Source organism: Oncorhynchus nerka, linkage group LG8 (assembly GCF_034236695.1).
Source record: "Oncorhynchus nerka isolate Pitt River linkage group LG8, Oner_Uvic_2.0, whole genome shotgun sequence".
Lineage (NCBI taxonomy): Eukaryota > Metazoa > Chordata > Actinopteri > Salmoniformes > Salmonidae > Oncorhynchus > Oncorhynchus nerka.
In genome coordinates, this window is record NC_088403.1 from 70,952,712 (window position 1) to 70,978,009 (window position 25,298).

At 45.1% G+C, this 25,298-nt stretch overlaps 1 protein-coding gene across 1 annotated transcript in view; it reads left to right on the plus strand.

Moving 5' to 3' along the window:
* Positions 1–22,640, plus strand: part of LOC115124873 (platelet glycoprotein Ib alpha chain) — a 35,319-nt gene extending 12,679 nt beyond the window's left edge. The window contains exons 3-6 of the mRNA XM_065021171.1: positions 9,334–9,621; positions 10,340–10,525; positions 14,463–15,549; positions 22,468–22,640. Of these exons, the coding sequence (XP_064877243.1) occupies positions 9,334–9,621; positions 10,340–10,525; positions 14,463–15,549; positions 22,468–22,640 (1,734 nt within the window). The remainder of the gene's footprint in view (positions 1–9,333; positions 9,622–10,339; positions 10,526–14,462; positions 15,550–22,467) is intronic.
* The last annotated feature ends 2,658 nt before the right edge of the window (positions 22,641–25,298 follow it).

Consider the following 25,298-nt stretch of genomic DNA (forward strand, 5'->3'; position numbering starts at 1 on the left):
GCAGGGAGCCCAGCCACAGCGAGTTGCAGTAATCCAGACGGGAGATGACAAGTGCCTGGATTAGGACCTGCGCCGCTTCCTGTGTGAGGCAGGGTCGTACTCTGCGGATGTTGTAGAGCATGAACCTACAGGAACGGGCCACCGCCTTGATGTTAGTTGAGAACGACAGGGTGTTGTCCAGGATCACGCCAAGGTTCTTAGCGCTCTGGGAGGAGGACACAATGGAGTTGTCAACCGTGATGGCGAGAGATCATGGAACGGGCAGTCCTTCCCGGGAGGAAGAGCAGCTCCGTCTTGCCGAGGTTCAGCTTGAGGTGGTGATCCGTCATCCACACGGATATGTCTGCCAGACATGCAGAGATGCGATTCGCCACCTGGTCATCAGAAGGGGGAAAGGAGAAGATTAATTGTGTGTCGTCTGCATAGCAATGATAGGAGAGACCATGTGAGGTTATGACAGAGCCAAGTGACTTGGTGTATAGCGAGAATAGGAGAGGGCCTAGAACAGAGCCCTGGGGGACACCAGTGGTGAGAGCACGTGGTGTGGAGACGGATTCTCGCCACGCCACCTGGTAGGAGCGACCTGTCAGGTAGGACGCAATCCAGCGTGGGCCGCGCCGGAGATGCCCAACTCGGAGAGGGTGGAGAGGAGGATCTGATGGTTCACAGTATCGAAGGCAGCCGATAGGTCTAGAAGGATGAGAGCAGAGGAGAGAGAGTTAGCTTTAGCAGTGCGGAGCGCCTCCGTGATACAGAGAAGAGCAGTCTCAGTTGAATGACTAGTCTTGAAACCTGACTGATTTGGATCAAGAAGGTCATTCTGAGAGATAGTGGGAGAGCTGGCCAAGGACGGCACGTTCAAGAGTTTTGGAGAGAAAAGAAAAGAAGGGATACTGGTCTGTAGTTGTTGACATCGGAGGGATCGAGTGTAGGTTTTTTCAGAAGGGGTGCAACTCTCGCTCTCTTGAAGACGGAAGGGACGTAGCCAGCGGTCAGGGATGAGTTGATGAGCGAGGTGAGGTAAGGGAGGAGGTCTCCGGAAATGGTCTGGAGAAGAGAGGAGGGGATAGGGTCAAGCGGGCAGGTTGTAGGGCGGCCGGCCGTCACAAGACGCGAGATTTCATCTGGAGAGAGAGGGAGAAAGAGGTCAGAGCACAGGGTAGGGCAGTGTGAGCAGAACCAGCGGTGTCGTTTGACTTAGCAAGCGAGGATCGGATGTCGTCGACCTTCTTTTCAAAATGGTTGACGAAGTCATCTGCAGAGAGGGAGGAGGGGGGGAGGGGGAGGAGGATTCAGGAGGGAGGAGAAGGTTGCAAAGAGCTTCCTAGGGTTAGAGGCAGATGCTTGGAATTTAGAGTGGTAGAAAGTGGCTTTAGCAGCAGAGAGAGAAGAGGAAAATGTAGAGAGGAGGGAGTGAAAGGATGTCAGGTCCGCAGGGAGGCGAGTTTTCCTCCATTTCCGCTCGGCTGCCCGGAGCCCTGTTCTGTGAGCTCGCAATGAGTCGTCGAGCCACGGAGCGGGAGGAGGACCGAGCCGGCCTGGAGGATAGGGGACATAGAGAGTCAAAGGATGCAGAAAGGGAGGAGAGGAGGGTTGAGGAGGCAGAATCAGGAGATAGGTTGGAGAAGGTTTGAGCAGAGGGAAGAGATGATAGGATGGAAGAGGAGAGAGTAGCGGGGGAGAGAGAGCGAAGGTTGGGACGGCGCGATACCATCCGAGTAGGGGCAGTGTGGGAAGTGTTGGATGAGAGCGAGAGGGAAAAGGATACAAGGTAGTGGTCGGAGACTTGGAGGGGAGTTGCAACGAGGTTAGTGGAAGAACAGCATCTAGTAAAGATGAGGTCGAGCGTATTTCCTGCCTTGTGAGTAGGGGGAAGGTGAGAGGGTGAGGTCAAAAGAGGAGAGGAGTGGAAAGAAGGAGGCAGAGAGGAATGAGTCAAAGGTAGGCGTGGGGAGGTTAAAGTCGCCCAGAACTGTGAGAGGTGAGCCGTCCTCAGGAAAGGAGCTTATCAAGGCATCAAGCTCATTGATGAACTCTCCGAGGAACCTGGAGGGCGATAAATGATAAGGATGTTAAGCTTGAAAGGGCTGGTAACTGTGACAGCATGGAATTCAAAGGAGGCGATAGACAGATGGGTAAGGGAGAAAGAGAGAATGACCACTTGGGAGAGATGAGGATCCGGTGCCACCACCCCGCTGACCAGAAGCTCTCGGGGTGTGCGAGAACAAGTGGGCAGACGAAGAGAGAGCAGTAGGAGTAGCAGTGTTGTCTGTGGTGATCCATGTTTCCGTCAGTGCCAAGAAGTCGAGGGACTGGAGGGAGACATAGGCGGAGATGAACTCTGCCTTGTTGGCCGCAGATCGGCAGTTCCAGAGGCTACCGGAGACCTGGAACTCCACGTGGGTCGTGCGCGCTGGGACCACCAGATTAGGGTGGCCGCGGCCACGCGGTGTGGAGCGTTTGTATGGTCTGTGCAGAGAGGAGAGAACAGGGATAGACAGACACATAGTTGACAGGCTACACAAGAGGCTACGCTAATGCAAAGGAGATTGGAATGACAAGTGGACTACACGTCACGAGTGTTCAGAGAGTTAAGCTTACGTAGCAAGAATCTTATTGACTAAAATGATTAAAATGATACAGTACTGCTGAAGTAGGCTAGCTGGCAGAGGCTGCGTTGTTGACTAAGTAGGCTAGCTGGCATTGGCTGCGTTGTTGACACTACACTAATCACTACACTAATATGTAACTGATGTTCTGGTGCTGTCGGGGCAGTATAAAGTATTGATCGGGGTCTATGTAACTGATGTTCTGGTGCTGTCGGGGCAGTATAAAGTATTGATCGGGGACAATGTAACTGATGTTCTGGTGCTGTCGGGGCAGTATAAAGTATTGATCGGGGTCTATGTAACTGATGTTCTGGTGCTGTCGGGGCAGTATAAAGTATTGATCGGGGTCTATGTAACTGATGTTCTGGTGCTGTCGGGGCAGTATAAAGTATTGATCGGGGTCCATGTAACTGATGTTCTGGTGCTGTTGGGGCAGTATAAAGTATTGATCGGGGTCTATGTAACTGATGTTCTGGTGCTGTCGGGGCAGTATAAAGTATTGATCGGGGTCTATGTAACTGATGTTCTGGTGCTGTTGGGGCAGTATAAAGTATTGATCGGGGACAATGTAACTGATGTTCTGGTGCTGTTGGGGCAGTATAAAGTATTGATCGGGGTCTATGTAACTGATGTTCTGGTGCTGTCGGGGCAGTATAAAGTATTGATCGGGGTCTATGTAACTGATGTTCTGGTGCTGTCGGGGCAGTATAAAGTATTGATCGGGGTCTATGTAACTGATGTTCTGGTGCCGTTCAGCCAGTATAAAGTATTGATCGGGGTCTATGTAACTGATGTTCTGGTGCTGTCGGTGCAGTATAAAGTATTGATCGGGGTCTATGTAACTGATGTTCTGGTGCTGTCGGGGCAGTATAAAGTATTGATCGGGTCTATGTAACTGATGTTCTGGTGCTGTCGGGCAGTATAAAGTATTGATCGGGGTCTATGTAACTGATGTTCTGGTGCTGTCGGGGCAGTATAAAGTATTGATCGGGGTCTATGTAACTGATGTTCTGGTGCTGTCGGTGCAGTATAAAGTATTGATCGGGGTCTATGTAACTGATGTTCTGGTGCTGTCGGGGCAGTATAAAGTATTGATCGGGGTCTATGTAACTGATGTTCTGGTGCTGTCGGGGCAGTATAAAGTATTGATCGGGGTCTATGTAACTGATGTTCTGGTGCTGTCGGGGCAGTATAAAGTATTGATCGGGGTCTATGTAACTGATGTTCTGGTGCTGTCGGGGCAGTATAAAGTATTGATCGGGGTCTATGTAGCTGATGTTCTGGTGCTGTCGGGGCAGTATAAAGTATTGATCGGGGTCTATGTAACTGATGTTCTGGTGCTGTCGGGGCAGTATAAAGTATTGATCGGGGTCTATGTAACTGATGTTCTGGTGCTGTCGGGGCAGTATAAAGTATTGATCGGGGACTATGTAACTGATGTTCTGGTGCTGTCGGGGCAGTATAAAGTATTGATCGGGTCTATGTAACTGATGTTCTGGTGCTGTCGGGCAGTATAAAGTATTGATCGGGACTATGTAACTGATGTTCTGGTGCTGTTGGGGCAGTATAAAGTATTGATCGGGGTCTATGTAACTGATGTTCTGGTGCTGTCGGGGCAGTATAAAGTATTGATCGGGGTCTATGTAACTGATGTTCTGGTGCTGTCGGTGCAGTATAAAGTATTGATCGGGGTCTATGTAACTGATGTTCTGGTGCTGTCGGGGCAGTATAAAGTATTGATCGGGGTCTATGTAACTGATGTTCTGGTGCTGTCGGGGCAGTATAAAGTATTGATCGGGTCTATGTAACTGATGTTCTGGTGCTGTCGGGGCAGTATAAAGTATTGATCGGGTCTATGTAACTGATGTTCTGGTGCTGTCGGGGCAGTATAAAGTATTGATCGGGTCTATGTAACTGATGTTCTGGTGCTGTCGGGCAGTATAAAGTATTGATCGGGTCTATGTAGCTGATGTTCTGGTGCTGTCGGGGCAGTATAAAGTATTGATCGGGGACTATGTAACTGATGTTCTGGTGCTGTCGGGGCAGTATAAAGTATTGATCGGGGTCTATGTAACTGATGTTCTGGTGCTGTCGGGGCAGTATAAAGTATTGATCGGGGACTATGTAACTGATGTTCTGGTGCTGTTGGGGCAGTATAAAGTATTGATCGGGGTCTATGTAACTGATGTTCTGGTGCTGTCGGGGCAGTATAAAGTATTGATCGGGGTCTATGTAACTGATGTTCTGGTGCTGTCGGGGCAGTATAAAGTATTGATCGGGGACTATGTAACTGATGTTCTGGTGCTGTCGGGGCAGTATAAAGTATTGATCGGGGTCTATGTAACTGATGTTCTGGTGCTGTCGGGGCAGTATAAAGTATTGATCGGGGTCTATGTAACTGATGTTCTGGTTTTATTCTCCCCAACTAATTGTTTTTTTTCTGTTGTTTGTAACTTTTTGAAAATGATTTTGTACATAATGTTGCCGCTACCGTATCTTATAACCAAAATAGCTTCTGTCCATCAGGACTGCGATTACTCACCGCGAACTGTCAGAATCCTTTTTTCCTGTAACGAGTCTGACGAGCCCGACGCGAATGATATACTGCTTTCTCGGGAACAGGCTCAGATTCCCGTGATTGTGAAGTGAAGTGGAGGTGGAGAAAATTGGGCCAGAGGGCGAGCTGCCTTCTGAGAATTCGTAGACGATTGAGTAAACCCCCACTTCCTTCCATTCCGCAAGCAAACGTTCAGTCTTTGGAGAATTAAATCGATGACCTACACAGAAGATTAAACTACCAATGGGACATTCAAAACTATAATATCTTACACTTCATGGAGTTGTGGCTGAACGACGACACTGTCAACATACAGCTGGCTTGTTATAAGCTGCACCGGCAGGATAGAACAGCGGCATCTGGTAAGACAAGGGGCGGCGGACTATGTATTTTTGTAAATAACAGCTGGTGCACGATATCTAAGGAAGTCTTCAGCTATTGCTCACCTGAGGTAGAGTATCTCATGATAACCTGTAGACCACACTATCTACCTAGAGAGTTTTCATCTGTATTTTTCGTAGCTGTTTTACATACGATCACAGACTGAGGCTGGCACTAAGACAGCATTGAATGAGCTGTATTCCACCATAAGCAAACATTCACCCAGAGGCGGCACTCCAAGTAGCCAGACTCTTTAAAGCAGGGAAACTTAAATCCGTTTTTCCAAACGGATGTACCACAACCCGATGCTGGCACCAAGGCCGCACTCAATGAGCTGCATAAGGCCATAAGCAAACAGGGGACTTTAATGCAGGGAAACCTTAAATCCGTTTGACCTAATTTCTACTAGCATGTTAAATGTGCAACCAGAGGGAAAAAAAACTCTGAACCACCTTTACTCCACACACAGAGACGCATACAAAGCTCTCCCTAGCCCTCCATTTGGCAAATCTGACCATAATTCTATCCTCCTCATTCCTGCTTACTTGCAAAAATTTAACGGAGGAAGCAGATGCTAAGCTACAGGACTGTTTTGCTAGCACAGACTAGAATATGTTCCGGGATTCCTCCGATGGCATTAAGGAGTACATCACTTCAGTCATTGGCTTCATCAATAAGTGTATCGATGACGTCATCCCCACAGTGAGCGTACGTACATACCCCAACCAGAAGCCATGGATTACAGGCAACATCCCCACTGAGCTAAAGGCTAGAGCTTCCGTTTTCAAGGAGTGGAACTCTAACCCGGAAGCTTATAACAAATCCAGCTATGAACTCTGACAAACCATCAAATAGGCAAAGCATCAATACAGGACTAAGATTGAATCATACTACACCAGCTCGTCAGATGTGGCAGGGCTTGCAAATCCATATCCACATTACAGACAAGAAAGGGAAGAACAGCTGAGAGCTGCCCACTGACACGAGCCTACCAGACAAGCTAAACTACTTCTCTGCTCGCATCGAGGTAAATAACACTAAAACATGCATGAGAGCACCAGCTGTTCCGGAAGACTGTGTGATCACGCTCTCCGCAGCTGATGTGAGTAGGACTTATAAACAGGTCAACATTCACAAGGCCGCAGGGCCAGATGGATTACCAGGACCTGTACTGCGAGCATGCGCTGACCAACTGGCAAGTGTCTTCACTGACATTTTCAACCTCTCCCTGTCCGAGTCAGTAATACTAACATGTTTTAAGCAGACCACCATAGTGCCTGTGCTCAAGAACACTAAGGTAACCTGCCTAAATGACTACCGACCCGTTGCACTCACATCTGTAGCCATGAAGTGCTTTGAAAGTCTGGTCATGGACCACATCAACACCATTATCCCAGAAATACTTAATACACTCTAAGTTGCATACTGACCCAACAGATCCACAGATGACGCAATCTCTACTGAACTCCACACTGCCCTTTCCCACCTGGACAAAAGGAACACCAATGTGAGAATGCTATTCATCAACTACAGCTCAGCGTTCAACCCCATAGTGACCTCATAGTGACCTCAAAGCTCATCAATAAGCTAAGGACCCTAAGACTAACTGGATCCTGGACTTCCTGGCGGGCAGCCTCCAGGTGGTAAGGGTAGGTAACAACACATCTGATACGTTGATCCTCAACACAGGGGCCCCTCAGGGGTGCGTGCTCAGACCCCTCCTGCACTCCCTGTTCACTCATGACTGCACGGCCAGGCATGACTGCACAGCCAACACTATCATTAAGTTTGCCAATGACAACAGTGGTAGGCCTGATTACAGACAATGAAGAGACAGCCTATAGGGAGGAGGTCAGAGACCTGGCCGTGTGGTGCCAGGACAACACTGTCTTCTTCAACATGATCAAGACAAAGGAGATGATTGTGGAGTACAAGAAAAAGAAGACCGAGCATGCCCCCATTCTCATCGACAGTGGAGCAGGTTGAGAGCTTCAAGTTCCTTGGTGTCCACATCACCAACAAACTATTATGGTCCGAGGAAACAGTGTGCACTGCACCCGGACCGCCACAGGAGTCGCTGGTGTGCGGTGAGACAAGGATATCCCTACTGGTCAAACCCTCCCTAATCCAGACGACGCTAGGCCAATTGTGCGTTGCCCCACGGACCTCCCGGTCGCGGCCGGTTACGACAGAGCCTGGGCGCGAGCCCAGAGTCTCTGGTGGCACAGCTGGCGCTGCAGTACAGTGCCCTTAACCACTGCGCCACCCGGGAGGCCCCTATAGCCTCCACATTGACTCTGTACCGTAACACCCTGTATAGAGCCTCCACATTGTTATTTTACTTCTGCTCTTGAATTAATTGTTACTTTTATTTCTTATTCTTATGTCTTTTTTTTGTTTGTTAGGGGCTCGTAACTAAGCATTTCACTGTAAGGTCTACTACAACTCTTGTATTCAGCGCATGTGACTAATAAAATTAGATTTGGTATATATTATACTGTATATACAGGGCATATTTATATTGTATATACAGGGTATTTGTATTGTATGTACAGGGTGTATTTGTGTTGTATATACAGGGTGTATTTGTACTGTATATACAGGGCATATTTATATTGTATATGCAGGGTGTGTTTATATTATATATACAGGGTGTGTTTATATTATATATACAGGGTGTGTTTATATTATATATACAGGGTGTGTTTATATTGTATATACAGGGTGTGTTTATATTGTATATGCAGGGTGTGTTTATATTGTATATACAGGGTGTGTTTATATTATATATACAGGGTGTGTTTATATTATATATACAGGGTGTGTTTATATTATATATACAGGGTGTGTTTATATTATATATACAGGGTGTGTTTATATTATATATACAGGGTGTATTTATATTATATATACAGGGTGTGTTTATATTATATATACAGGGTGTGTTTATATTATATATACAGGGTGTGTTTATATTGTATATGCAGGGTGTGTTTATATTGTATATGCAGCGTGTGTTTATATTATATATACAGGGTGTGTTTATATTGTATATACAGGGTGTGTTTATATTGTATATGCAGGGTGTGTTTATATTGTATATGCAGGGTGTGTTTATATTGTATATGCAGGGTGTGTTTATATTGTATATACAGGGTGTGTTTATATTGTATATGCAGGGTGTGTTTATATTGTATATACAGGGTGTGTTTATATTGTATATGCAGGGTGTGTTTATATTGTATATGCAGCGTGTGTTTATATTGTATATGCAGGGTGTGTTTATATTGTATATGCAGGGTGTGTTTATATTGTATATACAGGGTGTGTTTATATTATATATACAGGGTGTGTTTATATTGTATATACAGGGTGTGTTTATATTGTATATACAGGGTGTGTTTATATTGTATATACAGGGTGTGTTTATATTGTATATACAGGGTGTGTTTATATTGTATATACAGGGTGTGTTTATATTGTATATACAGGGTGTGTTTATATTATATATACAGGGTGTGTTTATATTATATATACAGGGTGTGTTTATATTATATATACAGGGTGTGTTTATATTATATATACAGGGTGTGTTTATATTGTATATATTGGGTGTGTTTATATTGTATATATTGGGTGTATTTGTGTTGTATATACAGGGCATATTTATATTATATACTATACTATACTACATTATCATTTCTCATCTACTATACTACATTATCATCATATCTCCTCTCCTCTACTATACTATACTACATTATCATCATCTCTCCTGTGTTCTAGGTGCTGATCTTCACCCAGAACCAGTTCTCCAGTCTAACCTGGTCCTCCTATAGTCACTTCCCAGAGCTCTATGAGATAGATCTGAGCCACAACGCAGTTCCAGAGGTTCCCCTGTCCCCCGGCCCGATTCTCCCCACTCTAGGGGTTCTACGCCTGGTAGGGAACCGCATTAGAACCCTGCCCCCTCACTCCTTCAGGGCCACGCCGGGCCTGCTAGAACTCTATCTGGACCAGAACATTCTGGAGACACTAGACGACCTGTCCTTCTCTGGGCTCAGGCTGCTACAGGTCAGTACGCCACTTAATTAGTTGATTTGTTTATTGGTTAATTGTTTGGTTACCTGATTAGCTAGTTAGTTAGCTAGTCAGTACATGTTTTAGTTAGCTAGTCGGTTAGTTAGCTAATCAGTTAGTTAGTTAGCTAGTCAGTAAGGTAGCTAGCTAGTTAGTTACCTAGTCAGTTAGTTATCTAGTTAGCTAGCCATTTAGTTATCTAGTTAGTTAATCAGTTATCTAGTCAGTTAGTTAGTTACCTAGCTAGTTAGTCAGTTAGTTAGTTAGCTAGTCAGTTGGTTTGTTAGTAAGTTACTTAGTTAGCTAGCTAGTGAGTCAGTTAACTAGTCAGTTAGTTATTTAGCTAGTTAGCTAGTTGGTTATTTAGCTAGTTAGCTAGTTGGTTATCTAGTCAGTCAGCTAGTTGGTTAGCTAGTCAGTCAGCTAGTTGGTTAGCTAGTTGGTTAGCTAGTTGGTTAGCTAGTAAGTCAGCTAGTTGGTTAGCTAGTCAGTCAGCTAGTTGGTTAGCTAGTCAGTCAGCTAGTTGGTTAGCTAGTCAGTCAGCTAGTTGGTTAGTGAGTCAGTCAGCTAGTTGGTTAGCTAGTCAGTCAGCTAGTTGGTTAGCTAGTCAGTCAGCTAGTTGGTTAGCTAGTCAGTCAGCTAGTTGGTTAGTGAGTCAGTCAGCTAGTTGGTTAGCTAGTCAGTCAATTAACACCCATGTTGTTTGTTCTAGATCCTGGAACTTTCTCAGAACCGTATCTCTGTTCTGCCCCCTCTGATGTTTCACTCCCTCCCGGCCATCGAAACCTTGGTTCTAGAGCAGAACCACATCAGAACCATGCCTGACCAGTGGTTCTCTGCCAAACCTGAAGTTCCCTACACCTACCTGTCGCAGAACCCCTGGGCCTGCTTCTGTAAGGTACATTCTCTAGTCTAGAACACTGTGAGGTATGTTCTCTAGTCTAGAACCCTGTAAGGTATGTTCTCTAGTCTAGAACCCTGTATGGTATGTTCTCTAGTCTAGAACCCTGTGAGGTATGTTCTCTAGTCTAGAACCCTGCAAGGTATGTTCTCTAGTCTAGAACCCTGTAAGGTATGTTCTCTAGTCAAGAACCCTGTGGGGTAAGTTCTCTAGTCTAGAACCCTTAAAATACATTATCTAGTCTAGAAACCCTGTAAGGTATGCTCTCTAGTCTAGAGCCCTGTAAAATACATTATCTAGTCTAGTCTAGAAACCCATATTACATTTTTAATTTATTTTTATTTCACCTTTATTTAACCAGGTAGGCTAGTTGAGAACAAGTTCTCATTTACAACAGTGACCTGGCCAAGATAAAGCAAAGCAGTGCGACACAAACAACAACACATAACATATATTATGTTCTCTAGTCTAGAACCCTGTAAGGTACGTTCTATAGTCTAGAACCCTGTAAGGTATGTTCCCTCGTCAAGAAGCTTGTAAAGTACGTTCTCTAGTCTAAAACCCTGTAAAGGTCATTCTCTAGTCTAGAACCCTATAAGGTATGATCTCTGTTCTAGTCTAGAACCCTGTAAGGTATGTTCGTAAGTCTAGTCTAGAACCCTGTAAGGTATGTTCTGTAGTCAAGAACCCTGTGCGGTACAATCTCTAATCTAGAACACTGTAAGGCATGTTCACTAGTCTAGAACCCTGTAAGGTATGTTCGTTAGTCTAGTCTAGAACTCTGTAAGGTATGTGCTCTAGTCTAGAACCCCGTAAGGTATGTTCTATAGCCTAGTCTAGAGCCCTGTAAGGTATGTTCTTTAGCCTAGTCTAGAGCCCTGTAAGGTATGTTCTCTAGTCTAGTCTAGAACTTTGTAAGGTATGTTCTCTAGTGTAGAACCATGTAAGGTAAGTTCCATAGTGTAGAACCATGTAAGGTAAATTCTATAATCTAGAACCCTGTGTCATGTCTTTGGCTATGCCGGATTAAGTGATATGACATGCTGTTCTATAAAATAATTTCTCTGTAATTAATATTACCTGATTAAGCTACTCAGGTAAATAATTAACTAGAAAGTCGGGGCACCACGAAATAATGTTTATAGAGCTGTTATCTTCCGAATAAACTTTTAAAGACCTGGTAATCTTTTACATCAATAGCAGTCAATATTTAATTGTCACCTTATTTAGTCTCATCTGAAAGTTGTAAATTCTTGGTTGTCTTCACGCACCCTGGCTAACAAGTTGAATCAGCAATACACATTTGGTTTAATTATTTATTTACTAAATACCTAAATAATCACACAGAATGGATCATGCATCGATTACAAATTATGTCATAAAGAAAATGTCCCTGGTGGACGGAGCCGACATGACGGCTGGTTACACAAAGGAAAGGGGGTTGGGTTTGAGTGAAAGAGCGGGAAGACTGAAGAACAAAAAGGGAGAAGCTATGCTATCGTAAATACAGTATCTTTTGCATTCTAAATTTCCACCCATTTGAAAATGGAAAATGTAATAAATATTTACTCTGAGCTGGGCTTTGATCGGTTGTTCGTAAATGGGAAGCCGGGTTGTCCAGCATGGATCTCTGGTCCTCTGAAGACTGTCTAGTGGTGAACTGGAGCGTGGTAGAATGGATACTCTGTCCATCCTCTCCTAGCCCACGTTTAGAGGGCGGAGGGGGGAGCATTTCTTTAGTGAATAAGAGTTCAAAGTTCATACCAAGTTGCCATACTTTAAGCTCATGCTATATTCTGTTTGGTATAGTCAAAATTCTTCCTTTCGTGGTGTTGACCGTCATCTTAACGTTGAAATTCGATGCTGATTTCGTTAGGTTATCTGAGCCCTTTTAACGTAGGACCGTCGCCCTAACGTACTCGTGAACAGGTTTATTCTGAGCCCTTTTAACGTAGGACCGTCGCCCTAACGTACTCGTGAACAGGTTTATTTTGAGCCCTTTTAACGTAGGACCATCGCCCTAACGTACTTGGGAACAGGTTTATTCTGAGCCCTTTTAACGTAGGACCATCGCCCTAACGTACTTGGGAACAGGTTTATTCTGAGCCCTTTTAACGTAGGACCGTCGCCCTAACGTCCTCGGAACAGAACGTTACATTTTCATCAAGGGGTTTATATAGGATTGGGAGAGAGGGCTGTGTGTCATAGTTTACAACCAGTGTCTGTTCACTTGGGCCTCTAAGGGAGCAGAGTGGTGTTCTTCTGACAAACCGTTCTCTTATTAAGAAGCTAAAAATTACATGCAATCTTTTCACAAATAGTTTCATATTTAAACATTTAAATTGCATAACAATTCCATGCGAATCTGATAACTAGAATGTGTAGACTTTCCAAGATACAGTTTATGTCGTCCTATCAACAGTAACCATGTCTCAGACACCAACTGAACTGACATCATATTCATTAAGTCCCAACGCATATGTTCAACTGGTTGGATTACTGAAATATGGTTCCGTTTCCCACCTTCTGATGTCACCAGACTCTCTATGTTAACAAAGGGATTTTCAATAGTTACATCGTTAGAGTAGAGAGAGAGAGAAAGGGGAAAGTTATTTGTGGGGGTCATAAACCTCCCCCCTCAGACCAACATCATGACAACTGTAAGGAATGTTATCTATTCTAGTCTAGAACCCTGTAAGGAATGTTATCTATTCTAGTGTAGAACCCTGTAAGGAATGTTATCTATTCTAGTCTAGAACCCTGTAAGTAATGTTATCTATTCTAGTCTAGAACCCTGTAAGGAATGTTATCTATTCTAGTCTAAAACGCTGTAAGCAATGTTATCTAGTCTAGTCTAGAACCCTGTAAGGTACATTATCTAGTCTAGAACCATGTAAGCAATGTTATCTATTCTAGTCTAGAACCCTGTAAGCAATGTTATCTATTCTAGTCTAGAACCCTGTAAGCAATGTTATCTATTCTAGTCTAGAACCCTGTAAGGAATGTTATCTATTCTAGTGTAGAACCCTGTAAGGAATGTTATCTATTCTAGTCTAGAACCCTGTAAGGAATGTTATCTATTCTAGTCTAGAACCCTGTAAGGAATGTTATCTATTCTAGTCTAAAACGCTGTAAGCAATGTTATCTAGTCTAGTCTAGAACCCTGTAAGGTACATTATCTAGTCTAGAACCATGTAAGCAATGTTATCTATTCTAGTCTAGAACCCTGTAAGCAATGTTATCTATTCTAGTCTAGAACCCTGTAAGCAATGTTATCTATTCTAGTCTAGAACCCTGTAAGGAATGTTATCTATTCTAGTCTAAAACGCTGTAAGCAATGTTATCTAGTCTAGTCTAGAACCCTGTAAGGTACATTATCTAGTCTAGAACCATGTAAGCAATGTTATCTATTCTAGTCTAGAACCCTGTAAGCAATGTTATCTATTCTAGTCTAGAACCCTGTAAGGAATGTTATCTATTCTAGTCTAGAACCCTGTAAGGAATGTTATCTATTCTAGTCTAGAACCCTGTAAGGAATGTTATCTATTCTAGTCTAGAACCCTGTAAGGAATGTTATCTATTCTAGTCTAAAACGCTGTAAGCAATGTTATCTATTCTAGTCTAGAACCTTGTAAGGAATGTTATCTATTCTAGTCTAGAACCCTGTAAGGAATGTTATCTATTCTAGTCTAAAACGCTGTAAGCAATGTTATCTAGTCTAGTCTAGAACCCTGTAAGGTACATTATCTAGTCTAGAGCCCTGTAAGAAATGTTGTCTAGTCTAGAACCCTGTATGTAATGTTATCTAGTCTAGAACTCTGTAAGGTACGTTATCTAGTCTAGAACCCTGTAAGGTGTGTTCTCTATTCTATTCCAGAACCATGTAAGGTACGTTCTCTAGGTGTGTTTAAATAAAGTTGTATTGTATTTGAAGGTGGGTTACCTGAAGAAACACCTGGATGATCAGGGCTTCAACGTGTACACGAGGGATGGAATAATCATCACTCCGGACGAAGAGAGTGTTACCTGTGCCACACCTCCCTCCCTGGCCGGCCGACCAATCGTGGGGCTGGAGGATGAGGAGTACTGCTCACCTGGTGCCAAACCTGATGGCCCCCCTGGAGACTCTGAACCTCAACCTACCCCTACACTACCCCCCACCACCACTATGCCACCAACCACAGGAGCCACAACCACAGTTCCTACTACCTTCCCCACCACTACTACTCCTGCTACCACTACTACTGTGGTACCCACTACTCCTGCTACCACTACTGCTACTGTGGTACCCACTACTCCTGCTACCACTACTACTCCTACTACCACTACTACTCCTACTACCACTACTACTGCTACTACTACTGTGGTACCCACTACTACCACCACAGCTACCCTGAAACCCACCACCCCTCCTCTACACCCTACCGACCCCACCCACCTGCCCCTCCTGCTGAATGAGTCAGTCACATGGTCTTGGTGGGAGATAGTGACCATCCTGGTGGAGTGGGAGGAGAGCAGGGCGGGGACAGAGGAGGGGAGGGTCAGGGGAGGGAACAGCTGGGAGCATCATGGTCTCTATAGAGGATCTTCCAGACTCTCACCACACCCCACCATGACCACAACCGTCACACCTAGAGCCCCATCTCAACCACCTAGGACCCCAACTCAACCACCTAGGACCCCACCTAGGACCCCAACTCAACCACCTAGAACCCCAACTCAACCCCCTAGAACCCCAACTAAACCACCTAGGACCCCAACTCAACCCCCACTACCTAGAACCCAGACCCTGACCGCCCCAGTGACCACAGTCAGACAGGTTGGAGGTTCAGATCCCTGGGGGGATCAGCTGGGACGGGGGGGTGGTAGTGCGGCAGGAGGCAGAGCTGTGTTCTGCTGGTGGCTGTTTGCAGGGTGTGTTTTGTTGTGTGTTCTGTCTGGGGGGTGGGTGTGTGTGAGCGGCCTATGGCTATGGAGGATGTATAGGACTGTCTATAGGCCTCTACTGAACAGGGGGAGGGGTGGGGGAGGGAGGGGAGTCCGGCTGCTCAAGTTCAAATGCCACGAGGGGGAGACAAGGGGGAGGTCAATGGGGAGAACGGGGGAGTCAAAGCCATATCCCTGCCTCTAGGAGGGGGTGGAGGAGGGGGGTACAGGCCGTCTATCGCTCTGTTCTATTCATCTCTAGAGAGGAGGGAGAAGGAGAGGGGGAGGAGGCAGATATGGAGGAGGGAGAGAGTGTGATTGAGATGTTGGACTCAGCAATAAAAGGGACAGCTGTGGGGATGTCACTAAAAAACAGGGGGGAGGGAAAAGAAGAAGAAAGTGAGGGAGGAAAAGTGGGACGGGTGGAGAGGAAGGATGTGTATAGGAAGAGTCTCTACAGAGTGTACAGTAGGGAGGAGAAGATAGAGGGATTGAGGGATGTAGAGGAGAGCTGGCAGACAGAGGAAGGAGGGAGGAAGGGAGGTAGAGAGAGAGGAGGAGGAGGGAGAGAGGCTAAGAAGCGATACAGTTTGGTTCTGAGGGAGGAGAGTGTAGAGGGGATGAGAGGGAGGGAGAGAGAGAGGCAGGAGAAGGAATGGGTAGTGGGAGGATGGGAGATGTCTGGGGGAGAGAGGAGGGAGGAGAGGGGGAACGGAGAGGGAGACTGGTGGTCTCTCTTACCCAGCATGCCTTGGTGCAACCCCCCACCTGACCCTCACCCTAACCCCCCACCTGAGAGGCACACCTGAAGGATGTCATCACACCAAATCCTCTCTAGGTTTCTTCCTAGCTTCCTGCTTTGTAGGAAGCTTTTCCTAACTACACTTCTTCTGTCTCTGCACTGCTTGCTCTTTGGGTTTTAGGCTGGGTATCTATGAAGCACTCTGATGATGTAAAATGGGCTTAGAGTGACCTTTACCATCCTGTCAGCTCTGTCCCAGTGTAGGGTGACCTTTACCATCCTGTCAGCTCTGTCCCAGTGTAGGGTGACCTTTACCATCCTGTCAGCTCTGTCCCAGTGTAGAGTGACCTTTACCATCCTGTCAGCTCTGTCCCAGTGTAGAGTGACCTTTACCATCCTGTCAGCTCTGTCCCAGTGTAGAGTGACCTTTACCATCCTGTCAGCTCTGTCCCAGTGTAGGGTGACCTTTACCATCCTGTCAGCTCTGTCCCAGTGTAGGGTGACCTTTACCTTGGCTTTAAATTTCAATCTCGCTATAGCACAAATCTTTGGAGCCAGGATTGTATCTAGGCCTTCATCAATGACCTGGGACCTGTTGGCATGTAACCACTCTATATTCTTAAATAGTGTTTGGTTTAAATATACTTAACACAACCTGTTATGCTTTATGTAAATAATAAACATCTATGTCACAAAAACTTGTTCAAGACCTATATATATATATATTTACAGAACATCTCAAACAAAGGAAAAGAGGGTCGAAGAAAGAAAGTTCTCTCTCTTCCTTCCTGATTAACATTGACACAGGCTTTTCCTTCTCAGTGAACACACAGAAGCAAAACTTATTTCCAAAACAACTTGAATGAAATGTGCTTTTTTTAAATTCGAAATCTGAAGAGCTTTACAAAGACATGCTGCATCACTGAGCCTGGTCTTACTAACATAACTGGAGCACTGTGTCGGTGTGTGTTCTGTGTGTGTTCTGCGGTGTGTGTTCTGTGTGTGTTCTGCGGTGTGTGTTCTGTGTGTGTTCTGTGTGGTGTGTAGTGTGTTTCTGATGCCACACTCCATCACTATCCTTGGTCAAATGGCCCTTACACAGCCTGGAGGTGTGTTTTGGGTCATTATCCTGTATTTACCTTTATTTAACCAGGTAGGCCAGTTGAGAACAAGTTCTCATTTACAACTGCGACCTGGCCAATATAAAGCAAAGCAGTGCAAAACAGAGTTGAACATGGAATAAACAAACGTACAGTCAATAACACAATAGAAAAGTTGATATACAGTGTGTGCAAATTAAATAAGATTAGGGAGGTAAGGCAATAAATTGGACATGGTGGCGAAATAATTACAATTTAGCATTAACACTGGAGTGATAGATGTGCAGAAGATGAATGTGCAAGTAGAGATACTGGGGTGCAAAGGAGCCAAAAATTATAATAACAATATGGGGATGAAGTAGTTGGATGGGCTATTTACAGATGGGCTATTTACAGATGGGCTATTTACAGATGGCTATTTACAGATGGGATATTTACAGATGGGCTATTTACAGATGGGCTCTTTACAGATGGGCTCTTTACAGATGGGCTCTTTACAGATGGCTATTTACAGATGGGCTATTTACAGATGGGCTGTTTACAGATGGGATATTTACAGATGGGCTATTTACAGATGGGCTATTTACAGTTGCAATGATCTGTAAACTGCTTTGACTGCTGATGCTTAAAGTCAGTGAGGAAGATATGAATCTCCAGCTTTTTTGTAATTTGTTCCAGTCATTGGCAGCAGAGAACTGGAAGGAAGGGCGGCCAAAGGGGGAATTGGCTTTGGGGATGACCAGTGAAGTATACCTGCTGGAGCGCGTGCTACTGGTTGGTGCTGCTATGGTGACCAGTGAACTAAGATAAGGTGGGGCTTTACCTAGCAAAAACTTATAGATGACCTGGAGCCAGTGGGTTTGGCGATGAATATGAAGCGAGTGCCAGCCAACGAGAGCATACAGGTTGCAGTGGTGGGTGGTAAATGGGACTTTGGTGACAACTTGGATGGCACTGTGATAGACTGCATCCAATTTGCTTAGTAGAGTGTTGGAGGCTATTTTGTAAATGACATCGACGAAGTCAAGCATCGGTAGGATAGTCAGTTTTACAAGGGTATGTTTGGCAGCATGAGTGGAGGATGTTTTGTTGTGAAATAGGAAGCCTATTCTAGATTTAATTTTGGACTGGAGATGCTTAATGTGAGTCTGGAAGGAGAGTTTACAGTCTAACCAGACACCTAGGTATTTGTAGTAGTCCACATATTCTAGGTCAGAACCATCCAGAGTAGTGATGCTAGGCAGGCGGGCAGGTGCGGGCAGCGATCGGTTGAAGAGCATGCATTTAGTTTTAGTTGCATTTAAGAGCAGTTGGAGGCCACGGAAGGAGAGTTGTATGGCATTGAAGCTCATCTGGAGGTTAGTTAACACACTGTCCAAAGACGGGCCAGAAGTATACAGAATATTGTCGTCTGCGTAGAGGTGGATCAGAGAATCACCAGCCGCAAGAGCGACATCATTGACACATACAGAGAAAAGATTCGGCCCAAGAATTGAACCCTGTGGCAACCCCATAGAGACTGCCATAGGTCCAGACAACAGGCACTCCGATTTGACACACTGAACTCTATCTGAGAAGTAGTTGGTGAACCAGACGAGGCAGTCATTTGTGAAACCAAGGCTGTTGAGTCTGCTGATAAGGATGTGGTGATTGCCAGAGTCAAAAGCCTTGGTCAGTTCGATGAAGCTGGCTGCACAGTACTGCCTTTTGTTGATGGCGGTTATGATATAATTTAGGACCTTGAGCATGGCTGAGGTGCAACCATGACCAGCTCGGAAACCAGATTGCATAGCGGAGAAGGTACGGTGGGATTCTAAATGTGTGGTGATCTGTTTGTTAACTAGGCTTTCGAAGACCTTAGAAAGGCAGGGTAGGATAGATATAGGTCTTTAACAGTTTGAATCTAGTGTCTCCTCTTTTGAAGAGGGGGATGACCGCAGCAGCTTTCAATCTATGGGGATCTCAGACGATACGAAAGACAGGTTGAACTGGCTAGTAATAGGGGTTGCAGCAATTTTGGTGGATAATTTTTTAGAAAGAGAGGGTTCAGATTGTCTAGCCCAGCTGATTTGTAGGCATCCAGATTTTGCAGCTCTTTCAGAACATCAGCTGTCTGGATTTGGATGAAGGAGAAATGGGGGATGCTTGGGAAAGTTTCTGTGGGGGGTGCAGAGCTGCTGACCGGTGTAGGGGTAGCCAGGTGGAAAGCATGGCCAGCCGTAGAAGAATGCTTATTGAAATTCTCGATTATCGTAGATTTGTTGGTGGTGACAGTGTTTCCTAGCCTCCGTGCAGTGGGAGGAGATGCTCTTGTTCTCCATGGACTTTACAGTGTCCCAGAACCTTTTGTAGTTTGTGCTACAGGATGCAAATTTCTGTTTGAAAAAGTTACCCTTTGCTTTCCTAACTTCCTGAGTATATTGGTTCCTGACTATTCGATGCTAATGCAGAATACCACAGGACGTTTTTGTGCTGGTCAAGGGCAGTTAAGACTGGGGTGAACCAAGGGCTATATCTGTTCTTAGTTCTACATTTGTTGAACGGGGCATGCTTATTTAAGATGGAGAGGAAAGCCCTTTTGAAGAGCAACCAGGCATCCTCTACTGACGGGACGAGGTCAATATCCTTCCAGGATACCCGGACCAGGTCGATTAGAAAGGCCTGCTCGCTGAAGTGTTTTAGGGATTGTTTGATAGTGATGAGGGGTGGTCGTTTGATTGCGGACCCAGTACCCACGCAGGCAATGATCGCTGAAATCCTGGTTGAAGACAGAGGTGTGTTTCGAGGGCAGGTTGGTCAGGATGATATCTTAGAGGGTGCCAATGGTTACGGATATCAGGTTGTACCTGGTAGGTTCATTGATGATTTGTTTGAGATTGAGGGCATCTAGCTTAGATTGTAGGACGGCCGGGGTGGTAAGCATGTCCCAGTTTAGGTCACCTAACCGTACGCACTCTGAAGATAGATGAGGGGTGATCAATTCACATATGGTGTCTAGGGCACAACTGGAGTCCGAGGGGGGTCTTTAACCTCTTACCTCTACCTGGGACGCTTGCGTCCCAACTAGAGCTCTGGAAATGCAAATGTGCTACGCTAAATGCTAATAGTATTAGTTAAAACTCAAAAGTTCATTAAAATACACATGCAGGGTATCAAATTAAAGCTACACTCGTTGTGAATCCAGGCAACAAGTCAGATTTTTAAAATGCTTTTCGGCGACAGCATGAGAAGCTATTATCTGATAGCATGCACCAATACACTACAACAGAAAAGCACAGCAGGGGACGTAAACAAAATAATTAGCATTTCGGCGTTACACAAACCGCACAATAAAATAGAAAACAGTCATTACCTTTCACCATCTTCTTTGTTGGCACTCCTAGATGTCCCATAAACACTATTGGGTCTTTATTTCGATTAAATCAGGCCATATAAAGCCAAGATATCGTTATATGTAGACTGTGTGATAAACGAAAAAAACAGCGATTTCACAACGTAACGTCATTTTTTAAAATTCAAAAAGTAGACGATAAACTTTCACAAAACACTTCGAAATACGTTTGTAATGCTACTTTAGGTATTAGTAAACGTTAATAAGCGATAAAATTCATCCGTAGGCGATGTACATATCATTAGCTGTCGTCTTGGAAAAAATTTCAGGAGAGAGCTCTTCCGGAATGATCTGGGCGGAGACCGGAGGTACGTCGTGCCCCTCTTTCGGTTCAACCAAGAATCAAAGAGGATTAAATTCACAAGATACTCGACTACATGGGGATGCTGTGGGAGTTGAATGCTCGGTCTTATCTAATTCATTTTCTGTGATCAGGTTTTCCTGCGCTTTCCGATGTAACGCACGTTATGTAATAGCCACAGTCGTGATTTAACCAGTTTTAAAAACGTCCGAGGGTTTCCTATACACACATTCTAACCATATGAACGTACTATATTCCTGGCATGAGTAGCAGGGCGCTGAAATGTTGCGCGATTTTTAACAAAATGTTCAAAAAAGTAGAGGGTAGGAGCAAGAAGTTAACAAGCGGCAATGGTGAGAGGCTTGTTTCTGGAAAGGTGGATTTTTAAAAGTAGAAGCTTGAATTGTTTGGGCACAGACCTGGATAGTATGACATTACTCTGCAGGCTCTCTCTCTGCAGTAGATTGCAACTCCGCCCCCTTTGGCAGTTCTATCTTGTCCGGAAAATGTTATAGTTAGGGATGGAAATTTCAGGATTTTTGGTGGCCTTCCTAAGCCAGGATTCAGACATAGCTAGGACATCCAGGTTGGCGGAGTGTGCTAAAGCAGTGAATAAAACAAACTTAGGAGGAGGCTTCATGTTAACATGATTGAAACCAAGGCTTTTACGGTTACAGAAGTCAACAAATGGGAGACCCTGGGGAATGGGAGTGATGCTGGGGGCTGCAGGCACCAGTTAAGCCAGGTGCGGTCACCGCATGTGTGGGGGTGGGACATAGGGCTAGTTTAGGCATATTGAGCAAAGCTGGAGGCTCTTCTGTGAAATAAGGCAAAAATTACTAACCAAAACAGCAATAGACAAGGCATATTGACATTAGGGTCCAGTGAGTAGCTAGGCGAGCTGGAGGCATGGCGATTCAGACAGCTAACAGGCCGGGGCTTGCAGCAGGCTAGCAGATGGGCCTAGGGGGACGTCGCAACAAGAGTTTGTTGAAACCCCCTTGGACGGTTACGTCGGCAGACCAGTCGTGATGCATCGGTGGGGCTCCGTGTTGGCAGCAAAGGGTCCAGGCCCATCGGCAGAAGATGTATTGAAGCCCAGGAATTGTCTGATGTAATTCTTTGGCTAGCCGGGGGAAGGGCCTAGCATGAGGCTAGCTCCAGGCTAACTGGTGCTTGCTTCGGGACAGAAACCCCCTTGGATGGTTTTGTCCATAGACCAGTCGTGATGGAAGGCTCCGTGTCGGCAGAAAAGGGTCCAGGCCCATCGGCAGAAGATGTAATTGAAAAATAGCAGATCCATAACACATTGGGTGAGGCAGGGTGCAGGAGGGTATGTTCAGTCCGTAAAAAAATGAGATTAAGATTTTAAAAATTATGCAAACATTTACGAAGAAAAACTATTTATACAAGAGACGGGACAAGACAATCAAAGCAGACATCCCCACTGCTACGCCATCTTGGATTTTGTCCCCTGAGGGGCCCCTGTGTTGAGGATCAACGTGTCAGATGTGTTGTTACCTACCCTTACCACCTGGATGCGGCCCGCCAGGAAGTCCAGGATCCAGTTGCAGAGGGAGGTGTTGAGTCTCAGGATCATTAGCTTAATGATGAGCTTTGAGGTCACTATGGGGTTGAACTCTCAGCTGTAGCCAATGAACAGCATTCTCACGTAGGTGTCCATTTTGTCCAGGTTGGAAAGGGCAGTGTGGAGTGCAATAGAGATTGCATCATCTGTGGATCTGTTCTGGTCTAGGGTTTCTGGGTTAATGATGTTGATGTGAGCCATGAACAGCCTTTCAAAGCACTTCATGGCTACAGACGTCAGTGCTACGGGTCGGTAGTCATTTAGGCAGGTTAGCTTAGTGTTCTTGGGCACATGCTCACAGTACACATCCTGATAATCCATCTTGCCCTGCGGCCTTGTGGAATGTTGACCTGTTTATAAGTCTTACTCACATCAGCTGCGGAGAGTGTAATCAAATAGTCATCCGGAACAACTTATGCTCTCATGCATGTTTCAGTGTTTAGCTGCCTTGAAGCGAGCATAGAAGTCATTTAGCTCGTCTAGTAGGCTCGTGTCACTGGGCAGCTCTCGGCTGTGGTTCCCTTTATTGTCTGTAATAGTTTACATTTCACATCTGACGAACGTCAGAGCCGGTGTTGACAATTCTTCATTGACTGAGTTACTGTTGCTTCCTGCTTTAGTTTTCGCTTGTAAGCAGGAATCAGGAGGATAGAATTATGGTCAGATTTCCCAAATGGAGGTTGAGGGAGATTGTACGTGTCTCTATGTTGGAGTTTTTTTCCCCTCTGGTTGCACGTTTAACATGCTAGTAGAAATGAGGTAAAACTGATTTAAGTTTCCCTGCATTAAAGTCCCCTGTTTGCTTATGACCTTATACAGCTCATTGAGTGGTGCCATCATCCAGTTTGTGGTGGTACTATTTACCACCACAAACTGGATGATGGCACCACTCAAGACAGCAACAAAAAATATAGATGAAAACTCTCTTGGTAAATAGTGTGGTCTATAGGTTATCATGAGATACTCTACCTCAGGCGAGCAACACCTAGAGACTTCCTTAAATATTAGATTTTGTACACCAGCTGTTGTTTACAAATATACACAGACCGCCCCCCTTGTCTTACCGGAGGCAGCTGTTCTATCTTGCCGATACAGCATAAACCCTGCCATCTGTATGTTATCCATGTTGTCGTTCAGCCACGACTCGGTGAAACATAAGATATTACAGTTTTTAATGTCCCGTTCGTAGGATATTCGTGATTCGTGATTTTGTTATCCAATAACTGTATTTTGGCTAACAGAACTGATGGTAGAGGCAGATTACCCACTCGCCATCTAATCCTTACAAGGCACCCAACCTGCATCCTCATGTGAATCACGCGTCCGACTTGTGAAAAAATACATCTTCGTCCAGTACGAGGTGAGTAATCGCTGTCCTGATATCTAGAAGCTCTTTTAAGAGACGGTAGCAGAAACATAATGTGCCAAATACGTTACAGATAATGTGAAAAAACACGCACGATGCGATAGGAGAAAACTGAGGATGGATCAACAACATTGTAGTTACTCCATAATACTAACCTAATTGACAGAGTGAAATGGAAGCCTGTACAGAATTTTAAAAAATACACCAACACATGCATACGGTTTGTAACAAGGCACTAAAGTAAAACTGAAAAAAACGAGGCAAAGAAATCAACTTTATGTCCTGAATACAATGTTTGGGGGCAAATCCAACACAACACTGAGTACCACACTTCATATATTCAATCATGTTATGGGTATGCTTGTCATCTGTGAAGTTATTTTCCTGACACCACACTCCGAGGGCCCTCACCTCCTCCCTGTAGGCAGTCTCGTCGATGTTGGTAATCAAGCCTACCACTGTAGTGTCGTCTGCAAACTTGATGATTGAGTCGGAGGCGTGCATGGCCACGCAGTCGTGGGTGAACAGGGAGTACAGGAGAGGGCTCAGAACGCACCCTTGTGGGGCACCAGTGTTGCGGATCAGCGGGGTGGAGATGTTGTTACCTACCCTCACCTGTCTATTTGTGGAAAAATCACCCTGATGAACTCTTGTCATATCCCAGTTTACCCTGATGAACTCTTTAGTCATATCACAGTTTACCTATTTGCTTATGGTCTTGCCTCAATACACTGTCCTGGACGAGGGGCCCCTGATGGAGCTGATGCAACTGTGGGAAATTAGGGCATTTCTCAAGACACTGTCCTGGAGCAGGAGAAGGCCAAGGAGAGTGGCTGTACTCACCTATTGGCGAGCAGGTGGACAACCCATTTGGAAGAGGAGGTGGACGAGGGGCTTCCAACCATAGGATGAGACAAAAACAGAAGAAGAAACTAATGAAGAAACAATGATTAAGAACCAGAAGAGATCTGTCAAATGCTACAATGGACCCTCTTTTCAACCCAAACCCCCTTTATTGAAATTTTGAGCTTATCAACCATAGAATTACATTTTTGGTGGACACTGGGGCGGTCTGTGTTGAAATTTTCTGCTCTGTCTGCCCCCCCCCTCGAAGAAAATAATGCCTAGTTGGAGCATCTGGAATTCCCTCTGAAGAATGTTTGTCCTTTCACCTGGACGTGGAGGGAGGGCACATGGAGACACTGTTTTGACACCAATTTGACCTATTAGGAAAACATTTGGTGATTATCGATGTTGTACATGCTGGGGGACATTATAATACATGTACATGCTGCTACCATGTTATCCCAGGTGTCTCCAGGTAGTTGGTGCCTAACACTGCTACCATGTTATCCC